Here is an 18,164-nt window from a genome sequence, read left to right as displayed (position 1 = left end):
TAGTTAAAAGGCAGAAAGTGTTGATTTTTTTTGCAAAAGTAATAATTTGCAAATAAATCGTTTTCCCACAAATGTACAAAAGAATGCTGTTTAGTTCAAGGGCTTTCAACCTATTGTTTTGTGTATCGATCATGATGGTTATGACACTTAACTGCTTATGACTTGACTAAAAATCGTTTTGATTTTAAAGTTTGTGAGTTAGCTAGGAACATTAATAAATTTTAATTTTACAAATTTTACAGCCAGCTGAAAAAAAAAGTAAATACTTAAGTCTTTTGTTTAAGTTACAAAGTTCAAGAAAGTTTCAATCACGATTAATTGATGAAATGCCAACAGCATTTACGTCAAAAAAATAAGTGCGTATAAGTAACAAAATCTGTAATATACGCAGACTAAAATCCGCTAGTTTAACTAATTTTAAACAAATTGATATTGGGAGTTCGTTGACTTTAAAAACCTTAAATAAATAAAGTTTATTGTAAAGAGTTTTGTTTTAGTTTTAAGCAGGAGGTGCTTATAACTTTGTTAGGAAATTCTTAGTTTCTTCACCTAACTTTAAAACCTTCATCAATAACTTGCACAAAAAATGTATTACTGTCAAATAAGTTCTAAAAATATATGTATCCACAAAGTGCTTACAAACTTATGTATAACTTTAATTGAAACAAAATGAACAATTGGTATACTACTATTAGTTAATTTCTTTAAAGGTAAACTTATGTAAATTAAAAACTAACTAGCTTAACAGAGTTTAATTATAAGTTACTTACCATGTATTAGTAACTAGAAAGTATGGTACTTGGAGTTTTACTTGATAAACTTTTACAAAACAAATCATAAAAAAAAAAACTACTGAACAAATTTGGTATATTTTTAAACAAAACTATTATTTTATGTTTATAATAAAAATAAACAAGTTGAATATTGTTTATTAATGATACACAAAAATAAATTAAAATTAGAAACTTTGAATAAGCTTTAAAAAAAAGCGAATATACAAAGTTAGAGTTAAACTAATCAAAACTGCTTATGCATTAAAACATTGTATTATACTGTTGTATTATACTACTAAGCAAAGGTTACTATAGGTAATTCTTAATATAGTTATATAATGGTATATAGTAGGAAATTATTGGTACAAAAGTATGTTAAGTTTTAAGATACAACTTAAAATTTATAGATATAAAACAGGTAGATATAATTAATGTTTAATTCTTTACAGAAACGAAATTTTGAAAAATGAAAATTCTGTATAAAAACCTATTATTTACCTTATGTATTACAATTACTAGCGGACAGATTGTTCGTCAAAATGAAGAGACAAATAGAAATTTGTTGTCGAACTTTAATAAACCAAATAAGTCACCAATAAATGATTACACTTTTCGAGATGAAAGAAAAAACAAAAAAGTGGTCAACAACATTCAAAGTATTGTTGATACAAACAAACTTAGCGAATATATGCCATTAAAGAGTACAGAACGTGAACAGGAACAAAAACAACCGGAACTGGTTAAAAAACCAATTCAAAAAAACTACTATGAGAATATCAAAAATATTCAAAATAATCGAAAATTCGAGTTAAACCAGCCGGAAAAGCCGATGAACTACAACTTAAATAAAGGTAAGCTGCACAATAATATTAGACATGACAAAACGTTGAACAAAAATTAATACTTTAAAGTAGACAGACTTCCTGAGCAACCTACGATACACGATACAGCAGTAAAGTACTGGACTGAAAACAAATGTGAATATCCCCCAAAGGTTAGTGTTCGTTTTGAAATCAAGAGGTTAGCATTATTTAAAGTAAAATATACAAAAACTAGACACACTGCCAATATTTGATATTAGAATATTTTTCGAAACTTCGTAATAAGTCAAATTTTACTTTAGCTATATCTTATTGATACTTTCAATTTAAACGAATGAGAAAAAATAATAAACCTGTAACTTATTTAAATACCATCACTTTGCTACTTATAACTAGTTAGAAGCCTGTGAGCTTTTAATATTATAATTTATTGAACAACCAAAAAAAGGATCCAAAATACTTACCTAGGACCTGGTGCGCGAAGAACATTTCGGTTATCGAGTCGCACACCACTTGGATACCTTTTAACGTCTTGTCCGGGAAAATACAAATAATATATTGTTTTTACAAATTTTTGTATTAGTTTTTTAAACCTAAATTAAGTACATGATATATACTTTTTGGTTAGCTATCAAATTTGCACAAGCGTACAAAATTGCACAAGGGGATAAAATTGCACGAGTGCACAAAACTGCACGAAGATACTTTTGCACGAATACAATTTTGCACGAGGGGATAAAATTGCACGAAGAAAATTTTTCACAAAGGGTCATTTTTGCACGAAGACACTTTTGCAGGAGCAGACAGTTTTGCACGGGTTGAATTTTTAAATTTTTTTTTATTAATTTTAATATTTTTTTTTTGACGTTAATTTTTTTACTATCACTCTTACCCCTAACCGTTACCCTCGGCTGGTCGCTTTTTTATTAATTAATTAATTTTATTTGTTTTTTATAATTTTTATTAGTATTAATTTTTTTGTTTTTATTTTTACTATCACTGTTACTCCTAACCCTTACCCTCGGTCAGCGACTTTTTTTTTCATTTTGTTTTTTTATAAATCTATTTTTTTTATTCTTTTTTTATGTTTTTTATATATATTTTTTTTTAATCTCGTGAGAAAATGTAACGTGCAAAATCGACCCTTGGTGCAAAATTGTCTTTGTGCAGTTTTGTTCCCTCGCGCAATATTGTGCCCTCTTACAAATTTGTCTTCGTGCAAAAGTATCTTCGTGAAATTTTGTGCACTCTTGCAACTTTATTCTCGAGCAATTTAGTCCCCTCGTGCAATTTAGTAACCTCGTGCAATTTTGTCTTCGTGCAATTTTGAACCGTTCCCATACTTTTTAGCCATAACTAAAGTAAAACTATGTGCTATTGTAAGCAGTTTTTTTTTCATAAAAGTAGCTAGAGAATCAAAGCTTAATAAATAGTTCATAATCTTGTAAGATGTTGTCTAACTTAAAAAACGTGATATAACATTATTTTTCTAATTATAGAATAGGTATTTAAATCATGCTACATTATTCATAACGCATAAATTTTATATTTTCTTTAATTTATTAAAAGATATAAATAAACTATTTTTTTTATTGAATATTTCTAAAATTATTACATTTTCAAATGAAACATAGCTTAGATTTGAATGAATTTTAAGTGTTGAATATTTTTAAATAAAAAAAATTGTATCATTTAAGTTTAACAATTTTAACTTTTTTTTAAACTTAAACAAAGCCGGAAGTGTTTAGGTTTACAAACTAAAAAAGTTTAGATGGTACAAAAATATTTTGTATACTTATATTTCAGTTTACCAAAGATTTTTTACTTTGAAAGTCCACGAGAACGAAACACTGTCGTAAATGAACTCTTTTGTTAATCTTCGTAGTTTAGTCTCCTATTTGATCAGACCTCTCCAGTTGTAGTAATAAACTAACATACTGCATTATATTCAGAAATAATATATATAAAACATTATAGAATTTTAGCACTTGTGATATTACTAATATATATTTTTTTGTCTTTTAATTACTTTGTGTAGTATATAATTAAAACAACTCGTAATTTTAGTTTAAATAAATTTATTAAAAAATCTAGTTACAAAAGAAACAATTTTTATGAAAAGTACTATATAGAGGCTAATAGGGTTTCTAACGCTACTGTTAACAAATAACTTAACTAAAATACAACTAACAGGATTTTTATGAAATATTCAGGAACGCTTGTGATATTACTTTCAACAATTTAGAGTTTACTCCTGGATTATGTTATTCCTTTTTCAATAGTACAACTGAACTTTGCACTCTTGATGTCGATGAAGAATCAAAAAATGTACAGTAATGTTGATCGTTTATAAAATTGAAAAGTTTACTAAGACTAGCTTAATTAAAAGTGTCATTTCTCGTCATAAATTTTTCAAGCAATTTGTATAAAGTAATTTTCGATCATTAGTATCATAGTATTTCATTTTAAAAACTCAAATATAATAATAGTTTTTCTTTTTTTCTTTTAGTTAGTTTGTTTAGGACAGCAAGGTTAAATATTTTAAGTAAACGATGTTAAAAAAAAAAAAATATATTATTAAGCCTTTAAAAGGTAGAAGCACAGACTGGTCAAGTAAATGCACCAGAACCATTTAAAGAATTTACTGACCACATGGACTTTTTATAGTTTAGAAGTATTTATGGAATACGTAAAAAAAAAATAATAAAGTATTTTTAGTCTTAGAGATTGAACTATCTAAAATTAAAAAAAAGTTTTATAAGGAAGCTGAATAGTACTATTTTTGAAATTTTTTTAAAGTATTAATGAATTTTTATTTGAAGAAGTTTTTATTAATGTATGTTGAAGAGAAGTATTTAAGCAAAAAAAAAATCAAAATAGGAAACAGCAGAAGTTATAAGAAATACTTTCGGAAAGCATACATCTTATTCGTAAAAAGGATTTTTTTTTGTTTAGTTAAATTACTTATACTTTTTTTTAATAAAACACGAAAATAAGCGCGAAAATGTTATTTTACTAATAAATATTTCAATCATTAAATGTTCATAGTGTTTTGAGTCGAAGCATGTTTAGTTGGAAAATATATAAAAACTAAGTATACTTATATCGCTAGTTTTGAAATGTTCTTCTCATAAATTAATTTTCAAATTTAACTTTGCTTCTTTTTCCTTCTTTTATTAAGTAAAACTTTTATGTTTTTTCTTTCTTTTTGTATTTCTGATATGCTAAGTTGGATTAAGAAGAACTTTGCAATAAATTTATTAATTTTAATAATTTAAAGTTTATGTGTGTTTCTGAACTATCATTATATACTTTTATTTCAAATGTTCAGCAATTTTTCTTAATCTACTGCAAACGAAAAAACTAGTTCATTTAAAAATTTTGTTTTATTTAGAAAAAAGAAAACTAAAAATTACAGAATTTTTTGAGTTATAAAGCATGTTTTTTATTCTTTCTAACTCTATAAAGATTATATCTCACGCATACTAAAAATTATTTAAGAATGTAAAAATTGTATCAAAATGCTATTTACAACTATGTTTTTGTTTTTCTAGACCTTATTAAGCATCTCAACAATTCAGTTAAATATTGAAAATGATGCTATTTGTGACACAATTTCATCCATGAAACAAGAATTCCCTGCGTTGTTTCCTGATACAGTTGGTTAGTTTAGAGCTTTTATATTAATAATTGTTATATGCAATTAAAAGTTAGCCATGTAAAAGGTTTGTAAAAAGTGACTTTTTATAGGTTGCTGTCAATACTTTCATAAACATATTGAATTATTAGTACCGCAAGTTTATTAGCTAGTTGTTAATATGCTTACACTTTTTCACATAGAAAATCATATGAAAATACCTAAGTTTAAAATTAGTTGTTTTTGTACACAACTTTTGAAGCTGTTTTTTTTAGCTTTTATGAAAAGGAAAGTACATTAGACGAAGAATATTTTTTGCACTTTTAGCTCTTTTAACTAGTACTAAAGTTTAAAGTAGTTTAGACACGAAATTACACTTTTAAAACCATATTTATATTTCTTTATGATAACTATATATCCCAGACTAGCTAAATTTAATAAACATATTATAAAAAATGTTTTAATGCAGATCACTGTTTTTTAAGTAACTAATAACTTTTTTTTTAATATCGTGTTAACGATATTAGTAATTTATAACCAAGCAAGTTAAAAAATAAGTTGTAGAAGTCAGTTCTTTAATAATATTTTTAAACACTTCTCACTCCTTTAAACACTTATCAGTTTTTTAAATCAGTAAACTTAATAAAGATACAGCATTCAAAACAAATATAAAATATTTAAAAGATTTCAGCGTTACTTATCTTATATTTTAGTTACAAATAGATGTTATTGTATTGGTTTGTGTATATTTTTTAAACATAACGAAAAATTTTATTACTGTTAATAAGTAAAAAATTAATAATTACATATACGATATGCTGATGTATAACAAAAAAAAAATTATACCAAAATCTTAATAAAAAATAAAAAATTGTGTTTATTAAAAAAAGTGTATAAAGTCTATTAAAAGTAAATGAATTTCAAAATAGTGTTCATACAAGGCTGTTTTGTGATCTTAATTTTGAAATGCAAGTACACTTGTTGTGTTGATTTTTATTTAAAATCTTATTGGATTGCATGAGTTTTATCTTATTTCTTACATACGACTGGTCTTTCGAAAAACAGAAAACATGAATTTCTGCTTTTTATAAGAAAAATATACACTACTCAAATTTATTTTATACTTTTAGACAATTAATCATAAAAATTATAATGTAAGTTACAAGGTACAAACTTTCAAAGAATTATTCTACACTTACATTATTTTTTTTTAAATCATGTTCTTAGTAAACAGTTTTTATTAAAACAGTATATTCAAATTCTTATGTTTTGAATCTAAAACAAAGTCTAGTTATAGAAAACAAAACTTAAAAACATTAAAAAACTTAGGACCGAACGCGTGGTACAAGCAAACGAGCCAAGTAATGTTCTCTGACAAGTGCAAGTATGCGTGTGGATTAAGGGGAGCCCACCCGATCTGCTTCGGTTTCCTTATCAACTACGATGTCTTGTCTAGCGAATACGGTGATAGGAAAACGAAGAAAGAACCTGAAACACAGGTATGACTTTTTATTATTATATTTTGCTAATTAAACACAATATTTTATGCACAGAGATAACGATACTAGTTAATTGGGTATTAAAATGTAAAAAACATTAAAGTGTATAACTATATTGTAAATACACTTGTGCTAAAAAGCGTTTACTTTTAAATTCATAACTTATTGGAGTAACTTAGTAACAAGTATATAAAAGATAAAAACAGCACATACTTTTACATTGTATACTACCTCCAAAAGTTTTAAGAATGTTAGCTAATGTTCGAACACTTTTAAAAGTAATAAAAACTGAATCATTTAGCATATTATGTTAATGTTTGTTATATATAAGAAACATTCTTTTTATTTGCATGAAAATATATTTTGCATGACAAAACTTATTTTCTTTGTGTGCCTCAATTTACGGACTCCTGTTTTAAACTATAAAAATTTTCAGCATTTCTGGTAATACCTGGATTTAGTTTAGCTTGAACCTAAATATATCCTATCAAGAAAACTTGGAATATGCAGACAAAAAAGAATTTGATCATACCGTTTTTGTGTTTATCTAATACGTTATGTTTTTGCTTTTTTTGTAGTTTAAATTGTAAGTTTATAACTTGTGTTTACTTACTATGTTTTTCAAAATTCGTCTTATTACTTATTACTAGTTATAAAGTAATTATTTTGTTCAATACATAACTTTTGAAAACAATAGCTCGAAATAAGTGCAATATTGACTTTGAATGTTCTTTGTTTGTTATTTAGATAGCCATACACTGACTTAGTCGTTTAAGATATATAAATGTTACAAGTCAGCTTTTGGCTTTCAATGTAATAATGATTTATTTTCTCCTATTTGTAGAATTTCTTTGTTGTCGTTTGTCAATTTAAAATATCTAAATAAGCGTGGCCATTTCGCATACTTCTATTAACTTTAATCTTTTTTTTGATAAAAATCTCCAAACTTTTTAAATTTATTGATAATATTAAAGCCTAGCTAACTAGTAGAATAATTAGTATAAATATATATAACAATTAAAAGTAAAACAAAAAGTAATTTTATTGTGCCTACTTTTAGCAGATTTTATTATAAATATTCAAGAAGTAGACTTATTTGACTCTAGTGTATTAAGTTTACAAACCTACTAAACTAAGTTTTATTTACGTTTTCCTAATAATACTAATGCTTTTCGCTTACAAAAACTAAAATTATGTATTTTAATTACTATAAAACCAAAGCATGGTTAACTCATAAGAATGTAATTTTCAAATCCGTTTAATCCTCTGTCAAAACTTTACAACGCATATTGGCATCTCTGAGAAATCCAATTTAGTTTAAGTAAGTTTGCTTATATAATCGACTTAAATTAACAAACTTATTTTTTACCAAAGCTGAATACGTTAACAGTTACCTCTAACTTTTGTCACTTTGAGAAAACTTTTCTTTTTAATAATTACAAAACACTTATAACAAATAAACATTATATATACTATTTTTAAATTGCTTATATCATAAAACAAGCTAACATAGCCTTACCAACATAATTTTGTATTTTGTCATCGTTTTACTACATGTCTTATTTTATTATGTATTGTAAAATTAGCTCGCTTTAAATTTACTTATTTAAGCATTAAATGTTGTTCATCAACAGAAAGTCGTTGCTAAGTTTGATTTTAAAGATTTACACCAAATACTAAAATTGAAGAAGTACAAAAAAATGACAGGTAAACCAGGTATCAGCAGATTTAGAAAAGCAAGAAACTGAGGTAGTAGATGACTTTATAGATATACAAGATCAGAAAAATTACAAGTTCAACGCTAACTCAACAAACAGACCGTACAGACCTAACCCTAAAGTTTTGTTGAACCAACAGTTTTCAATGTCAAACGAAAATTATTTCTCTAACTATTATGACCGTACGTTTTTAAACCTTAATGAAACTTTTAGATTTTTTTATTTATTGAGTTTCTTTTTTTTTTGTGTTTTGTACATAACAGTTCGTAATAGTCTCAAAACGATTAGTAGAAATGTATTTAGAAATCAGTATGTAATGTATATGGATCTTTGCAAGAAATACGATTTACTTAAGTGTTTATGTTTATGTGTTAATACAAAAAGATCAAAATATTTTATAATTATAAGTTGTATGTATTTATCAAATAAGTATAGAGCACTATAAACAAAGTTAAACTATAAAAATAAAAATATTTCTTCAACTTATATAGTTATTTACGACAGATATTTATTCTATAATTTCAAAATATAAAGTAAGCAAATACAATCTAAAAATTGTTTATATATTTTATAAATAATTTCAAGGTTGCAAATCTGAATATTATAATAATTCTAATTGTAAAAAAGTTTATACCAGATAAATTTAAATAGCTAAGAAGTTAATGCTGATTCTGAGCAAAACTTTTTAGCATACTTGGAAGAAAACTCGTTAATTGTCGCTGACGGTGGCATTTTGAGTGATGCTATGGAGTATAATGATGATGAAGAAGAAAAAGATAAAGTTAATAATGAACAAGATGGGAGTGAAGGTTTTAGTTTTATTACTCCTTTCTTCAATACAAATTAAACAATAAGATGAAACGATATTTAAGAATTGCAGATTTTTTTATTTTTAGTGGTTTTTTTAGAATTACAATGGTAATATTCTTGTTCAAAAAGGTGGCAAGTGTATCGTTAAAACTAGTTTGAAATTGATTTGTAGAAGTAATTAGAGTTTGAAAAGCTGAAATAGTTCATTATGTATCTTCAAAAACATTATAAAAACTTCCTCTAAAGTTGCTTAATTTACAAGTTAGAAACTATGAACTGCACATTAAAAATGTTTTACGAATATAAACTACGAAGTTTTATTTCGTCCAAACAAAGTAAGCAAAGAGTAAATACACTTCAAATTAAAAAAAAACATTTGGTGTCAAAAAGCTCTAAACATATCAAAATTAAAGTTTTGTTCAATTTTGAGATATCTTTAAATAAATTTATGAATATTTTACAACTATAAGGTAAGATCCTCTTTGAGTAAAATATTAATGTTAATTTAGTATAATTTATTTATAAACGTTCAAGAACTGATAAAAATTACTTATATATTTTTTTCATCTGACCGTTTTATAAAGTTTTATTAAGTTTTTTATTTTTTAAATAATTAATTATTTGATGGAAAGTAACCTTCTTAAAGTCTTATACACATTATTTAGTTTTCAATTATTTTTAGGTTATAAGTCTATTAAAAATTATGTTTTGTGGTCAGTTATTTCAAATTATTTAAAAAGAATAATTTATAGTATATTATAAACACATAAGGATAATTACTTATTTAAAAAAAATATTTTTATAATTTTACCATCCACTAATAATCTAAGTTTGTACTTCTTTAAAAATTTATAACTTTATAAAAACTTAGTTGTATTCATTTGTTATTTCTATACATACGTAAACAGCCACAGCCAGGTTGATTTAAACTGTAGAGTATAAACAATTAAATAACTTTAAATTTTTTTATTATAAAGTATTTTATTGCTTTTAAACTACTTTCCAAACAGTAATGTTTAACGATAAAATTTAAATTGTTTTAGGTTTTTGATGAACAATAGTCCAATAGCCTTGGAGTTTAAGCAAATAAATTGACTAAACAAAATATAAAATGTTTTACATTTCAGTTTAATCACTACAATTTTTTTTTTACTTTTAAGACTTTATTTAGATAATGGTTTACAAAAATAACGAGGTTTTTGGTTGTACTGAGTATCACAATAGTTTCTTAAAAAAAATATGTTCTCAATGTCATTTTCAATTTATTTATTTTGATAAGTCTTTCTGTTTCTATAAAAAATGACTAATAATTTTTTTTTGCAAAAAATTTTCCTAAATATAAACAGGCATTACTTAAAAACTACAGTGACAACTTAATGTCTATAATCAATAAATGCAAACTCTGGTTTTATGTAGGTGAGAGTTTCTTCTGTACCAGCTCTCTGTTAATTTATTTGTATATAAAAACCATGTTTTGTAAATTAAACTGACATCAATAAAAAACTGTATTTTGAATAATTTATAAAGTATCAATTTTTTTACATTTCATTGTTGTACAACATAAGGTGTTAAACAAAATTTTACTTAAAGTTCCTTTTTTACAAACTTAGATTTGTTTGAAGATAAGTTGAATTACAAAAAAAAAACAGAGTAAGCAACATTATAAATATTTTGATTATTACAACTTTTTTGTAAAACTTTTTATAAAATTACAGCAGCTAATAACTAGAAAGTTTAAGATAAATTACGAACAAGTTTTAACTTTAGTACAGTTTAAATAAAACAAAAAAGAGTGTGGCTCAAGTTTTATAATACTATACAGTTAGAATATGTTTTTGACTATTTTTTAAAGCACTTTTATTTAAAAATACTTGCTATTTCTTTTAGTGTAAATTATCAGTTTTTAAAGCAATACATAAGCATTAATTTTAGTTTTATGTTTATAAACGCTTTACTTTTTGTAAAGAAATGTTGCGTCAAAGTTTTGTTTTGCTATAGTTTTCCCAGATAATATAATAAATAAAATATTTTAAATACACTATTCTAAATTAAATTTATTAACCTCTACATAACTTTGTTTTACTTTATGAACTTATTGATTAGGTTGAAGTTTTTATTAACACGCTTATTGCGGTTTTATAGTTAACTGTTCCTAATATACATATAATTTATATAACTAATTGCCTTAAATAGTAAAGTAAGTTCAAATTGATAGTTAGATAAGTATGGTATCAGCTAAAAATCATTAAAATTATTTAAATACAAAACTAGTTATAGCTTAAATCATAGAATTTTTAGGGCTTTATTTTATTATAGATAAATTAATCATTTTTTTGCTGTTTTTACAAATTTATTTTGTTTAAAGATGTACTTGAAGTCGCAAAGCCATTACTTGAAGAAGAATACTTGTTGTCTTTTGATGGAAAAACTTTTGATAAAACTTTTGACAAGCTAGTTGACCAAGACTATGATATTAAACTAGGTAAATACTTGGTTATTTTTGATGATATATTATACCAACTTCCAGATCTTAGAATATTTTTGAAGAAACATGATATATGTTTTAAATAATCGAAACGTTTGTAAATTTGAATTTGTTATCTAAACGTAACGTATAAAGTTCTAAAACATAAAAAATGTTTAGTATTATGTCTTGACCAATTATATTAACTTGTTTCAAAACTTGTTACATTTATTTAGATTCTTTTAGTAAAACAAGTTTTGAAGTTTTAGTATTCAAACAGCTATGGTAGCTTGCTTTCTAGTTAAATGGTTTCTTATAATCAATTTATTAACTAGTGGTAAGCAAAACTATCTACAAATACTACAAAAAATATAACATGTTCAATTTTTTAAAGCTTATGTGCTGTATAGAGTAGTAAAAAAGGATGAAAAGGCCCCTTCTTGGCCAGTTTAAACACGTCAGTGGGCAATAAATAGTAAACTAGCAAAAAGGGGTAATTGCGTGTAAACTTGCACATTTTGTTGAGTCTAAGTTAACGAAACCTAAGCTTATGAATCACTTTTTCTTTCTTGATAAAACCTTTGATAAATTATTTTTGTATAAAGAACTTTTTAGTGGTCCAATGAACAGCTTAAATCTTTAGCGTAACATGGTTGATCTTGATTTTTGCAAAAACTTTTAGATACTTGAAGATTAGTTTTTTATTCATAGTGTTGACATTATAAGTTGGTAATTCTTTGAGAGTTGATTAAAAACCGTAATCTTTTTAGCATAAATTAAACTCCAGGCTTATGATAGGCTCCGTAATCTTTTTTTTTTGTTATGTTTATTCATCCATTTTCGATATTCATGCTAACCCAGCAGACTAGTATTAAAACTAGTGTGATTAAAAATTTTTTTTTTGGGTACAGAAACAGTTCATAGTAAAATATTTATTTTTTTTTCTTAAATTTTTAAACTGTATTTTCTGGTTCTTTTTTTAATATGCTTAAAGTCATCTCAATTAGTAAAAACTTTTATTTATTAAAATTAAGTTTATTAATATAGTTTATAATGATATTTGTGATAAAAACAGCTAACAAGCTATAACTGCATTTTAATTTTTTTTCCTATGTTTACGTTTAAATGGGCGGTTTTAATCTTTTGTTAAGTGGGAGATTTAGGCGATAAATTTGAGAAGCTCTTGTACAGCGTCTATACCAACTAACATAGTTACTAAAGGTTTCTCATTTAAACTTTATACACCTTTATATTTATTTAACTTAATAACTTTATATAAATCTGTATAACCAAACAAATATAACTTTGACTGTTTTTATAAAGTTAAAATTTTTAGAGGCTAACAAACTATTAATAAACTGCTAGTAATTCTTAATCATAACAATAGCTAAGGCTTTATAAAGTACTAAACGAATAGAACAAAAGTGAATCATTTGACTAAAAATAGTTTTTCTTTTAACTACTTATTTATGAAATCATTTTTACTTGAAAAAACGTTAAGCATGAACATTTAACAAAAGCGACTGCTTTTTAAGTTTACTAACTCGTCAATCTTCTATAGCGAGTTGTTTACTACATCCTTTTCTAATTAAGAACGCATTAAAATACTTTTCTTATGTTTGTGTACAAATTTAACAAGCTACTAATTACGTTCTGAAACAACTACTTTTTTGATATTTGTTAATATTAGTTTGAAATTTTAGAAAGTTTACAATGCATATTATAGAAAAAACTATACAACTTAATTAGCTTTGTTCTAGTTGGTCGTCAATGCATAATTTTTAAATAACAACACATTTTTAACAACATAGTTAGTACAAAAATTTTATATTTTCATTAGAAACAAATAAAGTACTAGTTAGATAAGCATAATAAAGTTACACAATATATAAGACATTTAAACCAATCAACATTTTAATATAAATGTAGATCGCCTGTGGTTTTGTCAGAAGATTTTATTCGTCGTCACGGAAAATTTAACAGTCTAAGCTAAACTGTAGAAAAAATTATAATGTACGTAAAACAATGTATAAGTTACGGTAAATAATAAAATAAACAATGATAAAAATTTGCAACAAAATAAATTACTTATAAATCAATTTTGTTGAAAGGGAGAATGTTGCGTTTTAGCTAATAATGTGTTCAGTTAGACCTAAGATATATAATTATGTGGTTTTTAAACACAAAAACTGAAAAGTAACTTCCAAAACTAGTAGATTCAGATTTTAAATTTTTTTTATAACTGTATTAATGTGTTAAGAAACACAACATCTGATAATAACACTAATAAATAAAACTTTTAACATTTCTTTTATAACATAAAAAAAGTCAAATTTGCTACTATTTTGTTTTTTTATTACCTCGCTTATATCAAACAAACCGACCTTGTTTACCTAAATGTTAAAATTAAGCTTATTTGAAAAAAAAAAGAAACTTTTAGGCTCAAATTGAAAAATTAAATTGATTTTTACTAAATAACGAAGTTTCAAATACAAAAATTTCAATTAACAGTAAAAATGCGAAACAAAACTTATCTAACTGCCTAACACCAATAATTAAATTACAAGCAACAATAAACACGAACAATCAAAATAAACATTAAATTGACAGAAAAGGGATAACACAGGGATTAAAGTATTAAAAAAAAAATAGAATAAAGCTATATAATGTAATATAGGATTTTTAAAGCAATAAAAACTATTGCTAAGAAGTAATATCAAGAGCAAAAATTTAACTGAAATTTGTAAATACCTGCAAATTTTGTAGCTCAAATAAGTTTCAAAACTTAAAAACATATACAATGTATAAAGAAGTAATCATAATCAAACTTTACAAAACTTAAAAGTTTTAAGAGTAACTTAAGTTAAATAATATATTTTTATTCTCTTTAAATTTTTGAATATTGTAGTTGGTTTATGACTATACCTGAATTTAACTAATAATTGAATTTTTAGTATCATATAAAAAGTTAAACTTTTAAGACAATAAGTACTAATGTAGTTAAGCTTAGTATTAATGATGTCCAAATAAGCTATAGGTTTTATTGGTACATTATTAAAAAGGTACACGAATGTTTACAGAAAACCTTATATTTCGTTTACTTAAACAAATAATTTAAGAAGCTGTACAATTAAGTTTTAAGTAAAAATAACAAATAAAGCCAAACTAAAAGTTATTTTGTTTAATAAAAAATTAATTGGAAATGGATGCATTTAAATTCTATGGTCTATAAACTTGTTTTTTTATAAATGTTTTAAAAGTTAAAGTCTCACAAAGTTTAGTCATCCAAGTATTAAAGAAAAGTTTAAAAAAACAGTTTTGAGTGAAGAATATACGATATATTCAGCAAAAATAGGTAAATGATTACTTTTTTTAAATTTAAGATGTCGGTGATGACACTATAAGTGATGATCAGGAAGCACTAGAAGATTTAAAGCATGAACTAGAAAACGAAATAAGTGGTGAGAAGTTCGCATGTTTATATTTCTTTAAAGTTTCCTTGTACATATAAACTTTTACAAAAATTATAAACAAAAACTATATTTAAAACAAAACTTACAATTATTTTATTACATTTATTTTTTTTAACTGTAGGACTTTGCTATACAACATAAATTACACTTTCTTTAGTTATAAAAATTTATTTGATATTTTTAATGGCATAATTTATCTAAATATCAATTTTTATTTTGTAAACACTAGTAACAAATACTTTTTTTATCTAATTAATTTGAGTTAAAATCCAATGTTTTACTGAAACAAAATTAAACTATAAAATTTTGTAAATTGTTAAAAAAGTTTTTTTTAGCTTAAACAAGCAATTATGGGACTTATTTGATAGCTTTTTTAGTGTTTTAAAAATAAACTGATAATTCATCTTCTAGCACATAGTGTCTTTATCCAGATTTTACAAACTGTGGATCGCGATGTACTTTTAAGCTAATAGCTTTCTTGTTTAAAACATTGCTTAATAGTGTTTCTTGATAAAAATTTACAACTAGGCTTTTGCTTTAATTATTAATGTTTACTAGTGCTTTGTTATTGCATTATTAACTTTTTGAAATAAAATAGCACTTTTTCATTGACTAGTCAATTAATCTTTTTAAATACTGTCCGAGGACTTTTTTATACAGTGTAGCCAACGAGGGACAATTTCTATAAAATTTGTTACTTTTAAAAGTTGAATCTGGATATAAATGAACTAGTTAGTTAACTAAGTGCATATAATTCAAAAATAGCAAAAGTTAGAACTAGTCGGCAATAAAGTTTTTTTTTTGATAAATTATAAGTTGATAACAACCGTTTTTAAACATTAAAACTATAAATATTTTAAATTATCTCAGTTCAAACTTGACCAATATTAAAAAGGCTATGTGATTATGCATAATGTTTTAGACAAAATATAAGTTTTAGTATAAAAAAATTATTAAAAATATACAAATATAATCGGTAGATTGTTTAGTAAACATAGTATAAAACTATGATATATTAAAGAATACAGCTTGTGTCGTTTGAAATAATTTTTTGACGTTGTAAAGAAAATGAAACGTTGTTATTTACAGTTGTACTAAACCTACAACGCCAGTGCTACGGATCAATCTAATATTTCTTATATATAAAAAAAAATAATGTTGCAGATATCAACAAAAAGTTGTCTCCATTCAAGTCGGACATGAGTTTTTCCAGTGCAGAAATGATGGCCAACTTTATATTTTTGTCATTAGGAATCGTTGTTTTACTTTTGCTTTTAATTGTGTTTAAAGCAGGCCGAAGAGTGAGATTATATTATGATTTTTTTATGCTGTAATTAAAATCTTATTTTTTAATTAGCAAACAGTACTTTTTAGAGTTCAGTTTGAAAATATATAAATTACCGTAAAATTACAAAGTTAACAATGCACATAAGTGTTTATACATAGTAGAAAAAATTATATACAACTAATCAAAAATTCTTAATGTGTAGGTAATATTTTGATTTTTTTATGCAGTAGTTTGAACTACTTGAAAAGTATACAGTGCATTTTAGAGTTTAATTAAAAAAGATTAAGCTATATGAACTTCAATCAAAACATCTCAAGCTACTATTCTAACTCAATGTAAACTGCCTAAATTGATTTTTAACAATTTTAATTTATATAACTAGTTAAAACTCTAAATTTTATTAAGAAAATAAAGGTTTATTAAGTTTTTTTTTTACCAAAAAGGTTTTATTTTGTTTTTTGCTTTACTGTCGCATTTTGTTTTAAACGCAGACAACTAGCTATTTTTTAAAAGGTTAAATGTGTCTCTAAACTTGTTTTAGTTTTATGTTATTTTGTAATTAGTTGATAGAAATGGAAAAAAATACAACTAAACATTTAATAATGAATAAACGAAAAATTTAGGGTCTAAGAAGGTTGCGAGTCGGCAGAAACGGACGAAATTGGAACTATGAGCGTGTCCAAAATATTAATCCTAATGAAGATGTAGTTTATGAAAACTAGCTTAGAAACTGTACTACTACATAAGTCAATGCTTTCAGATTCATTTAAAAAACAAAAAGTAGTCTTTTTCATTGACACCATTTTTAAAGAATGTTTTAATAAATTTTTTCTTTCTTTTTCAATATTTTTTTTTGTTTTGTACATAATATATAATATTAATAAGTAGTTTACTTAGAACAACCCAGCTAATTATTTTCATTTTTAATTTTTATTTATACAACTAGTCTTTACTGATTTTCTGTACAGTACTTATTATTGAATACACAATTGTATAACTAAAAATATTTACTAAGGTTTTACCTAAAATTTTACAACTGTTGAGTAAATATATATATAGTTACATTAATTTTTTACAAGTAGTTATTTAGTTCAAAGATTTTTTTTCTTAAAAACCATTTGTGCTAGATATTATAAGTTGTTTATAACTTTTCGAAACATATATTGACCTTTCGTATAAAAATAAAACATCGAAGCTAATTTAAAAGTTTTTAATGATTCTTTTGAAAATAATGGTTTATTTGTAGGTTTTGCTTTGTGGAAACAAAATATTTCTTAACCGATTATAACACAGTGTTGGAAACAAGTATCGTACTTTTTTGGATATAAAATCTTTGACCTTGTTCAAAATGTATAACAAAGTTTAATTTTTAAAAATTAGAACAGTTTAGTAATAGTTTAGGTTGGTTTGAAGTATTAAACATTTTCAGAATATTATTTATAAAAGTTTTGAGTTGTCAAAACTTGTAGTTGTTTGGTGTATTGTTCATTATATAGTAGGTATAATATTAATTTGAAAAAATAACCTGTACTTAATTAAGACAAAACTTTACGAATTTAAAAAACTAAACATTTCTTAGTTTACAAATTGAAACTAAAAATTTTGAAAAATAACAACAAACTAAAAAACTTTAAAAATTTGTATATTTATGTTTGTTTTAGATGTTTTATAAAAGTAAAAA

The 18,164-nt window shown here is 24.2% G+C and overlaps 1 protein-coding gene across 2 annotated transcripts; it reads left to right on the top strand.

Moving 5' to 3' along the window:
- Positions 1-1,226: 1,226 nt before the first annotated feature.
- On the top strand, positions 1,227-17,880 carry LOC145843945 (uncharacterized). Of its 2 annotated transcripts, none has more exons than XM_082951227.1 (11): positions 1,227-1,624; positions 1,685-1,767; positions 3,788-3,922; positions 5,149-5,257; positions 6,561-6,730; positions 8,438-8,630; positions 9,138-9,257; positions 11,624-11,740; positions 15,106-15,183; positions 16,360-16,496; positions 17,107-17,880. In XM_082951227.1, the coding sequence occupies exons 1-11, from the start codon at positions 1,240-1,242 to the stop codon at positions 17,203-17,205; spliced, it is 1,626 nt and encodes a 541-aa protein (XP_082807353.1). In that variant the 5' UTR covers positions 1,227-1,239; the 3' UTR covers positions 17,206-17,880. The 2 variants fall into 2 exon arrangements, with proteins under 2 accessions (XP_082807353.1, XP_082807354.1); XM_082951228.1 differs by having other exon boundaries at positions 1,688-1,767; positions 17,107-17,867.
- Positions 17,881-18,164: the final 284 nt, after the last annotated feature.

This window comes from Thalia democratica, chromosome 9, assembly GCF_965202585.1.
Source record: "Thalia democratica chromosome 9, ktThaDemo2.hap1.1, whole genome shotgun sequence".
Classification (NCBI taxonomy): Eukaryota; Metazoa; Chordata; class Thaliacea; order Salpida; family Salpidae; genus Thalia; species Thalia democratica.
This window is presented reverse-complemented; position numbering and strand designations above follow the sequence as displayed.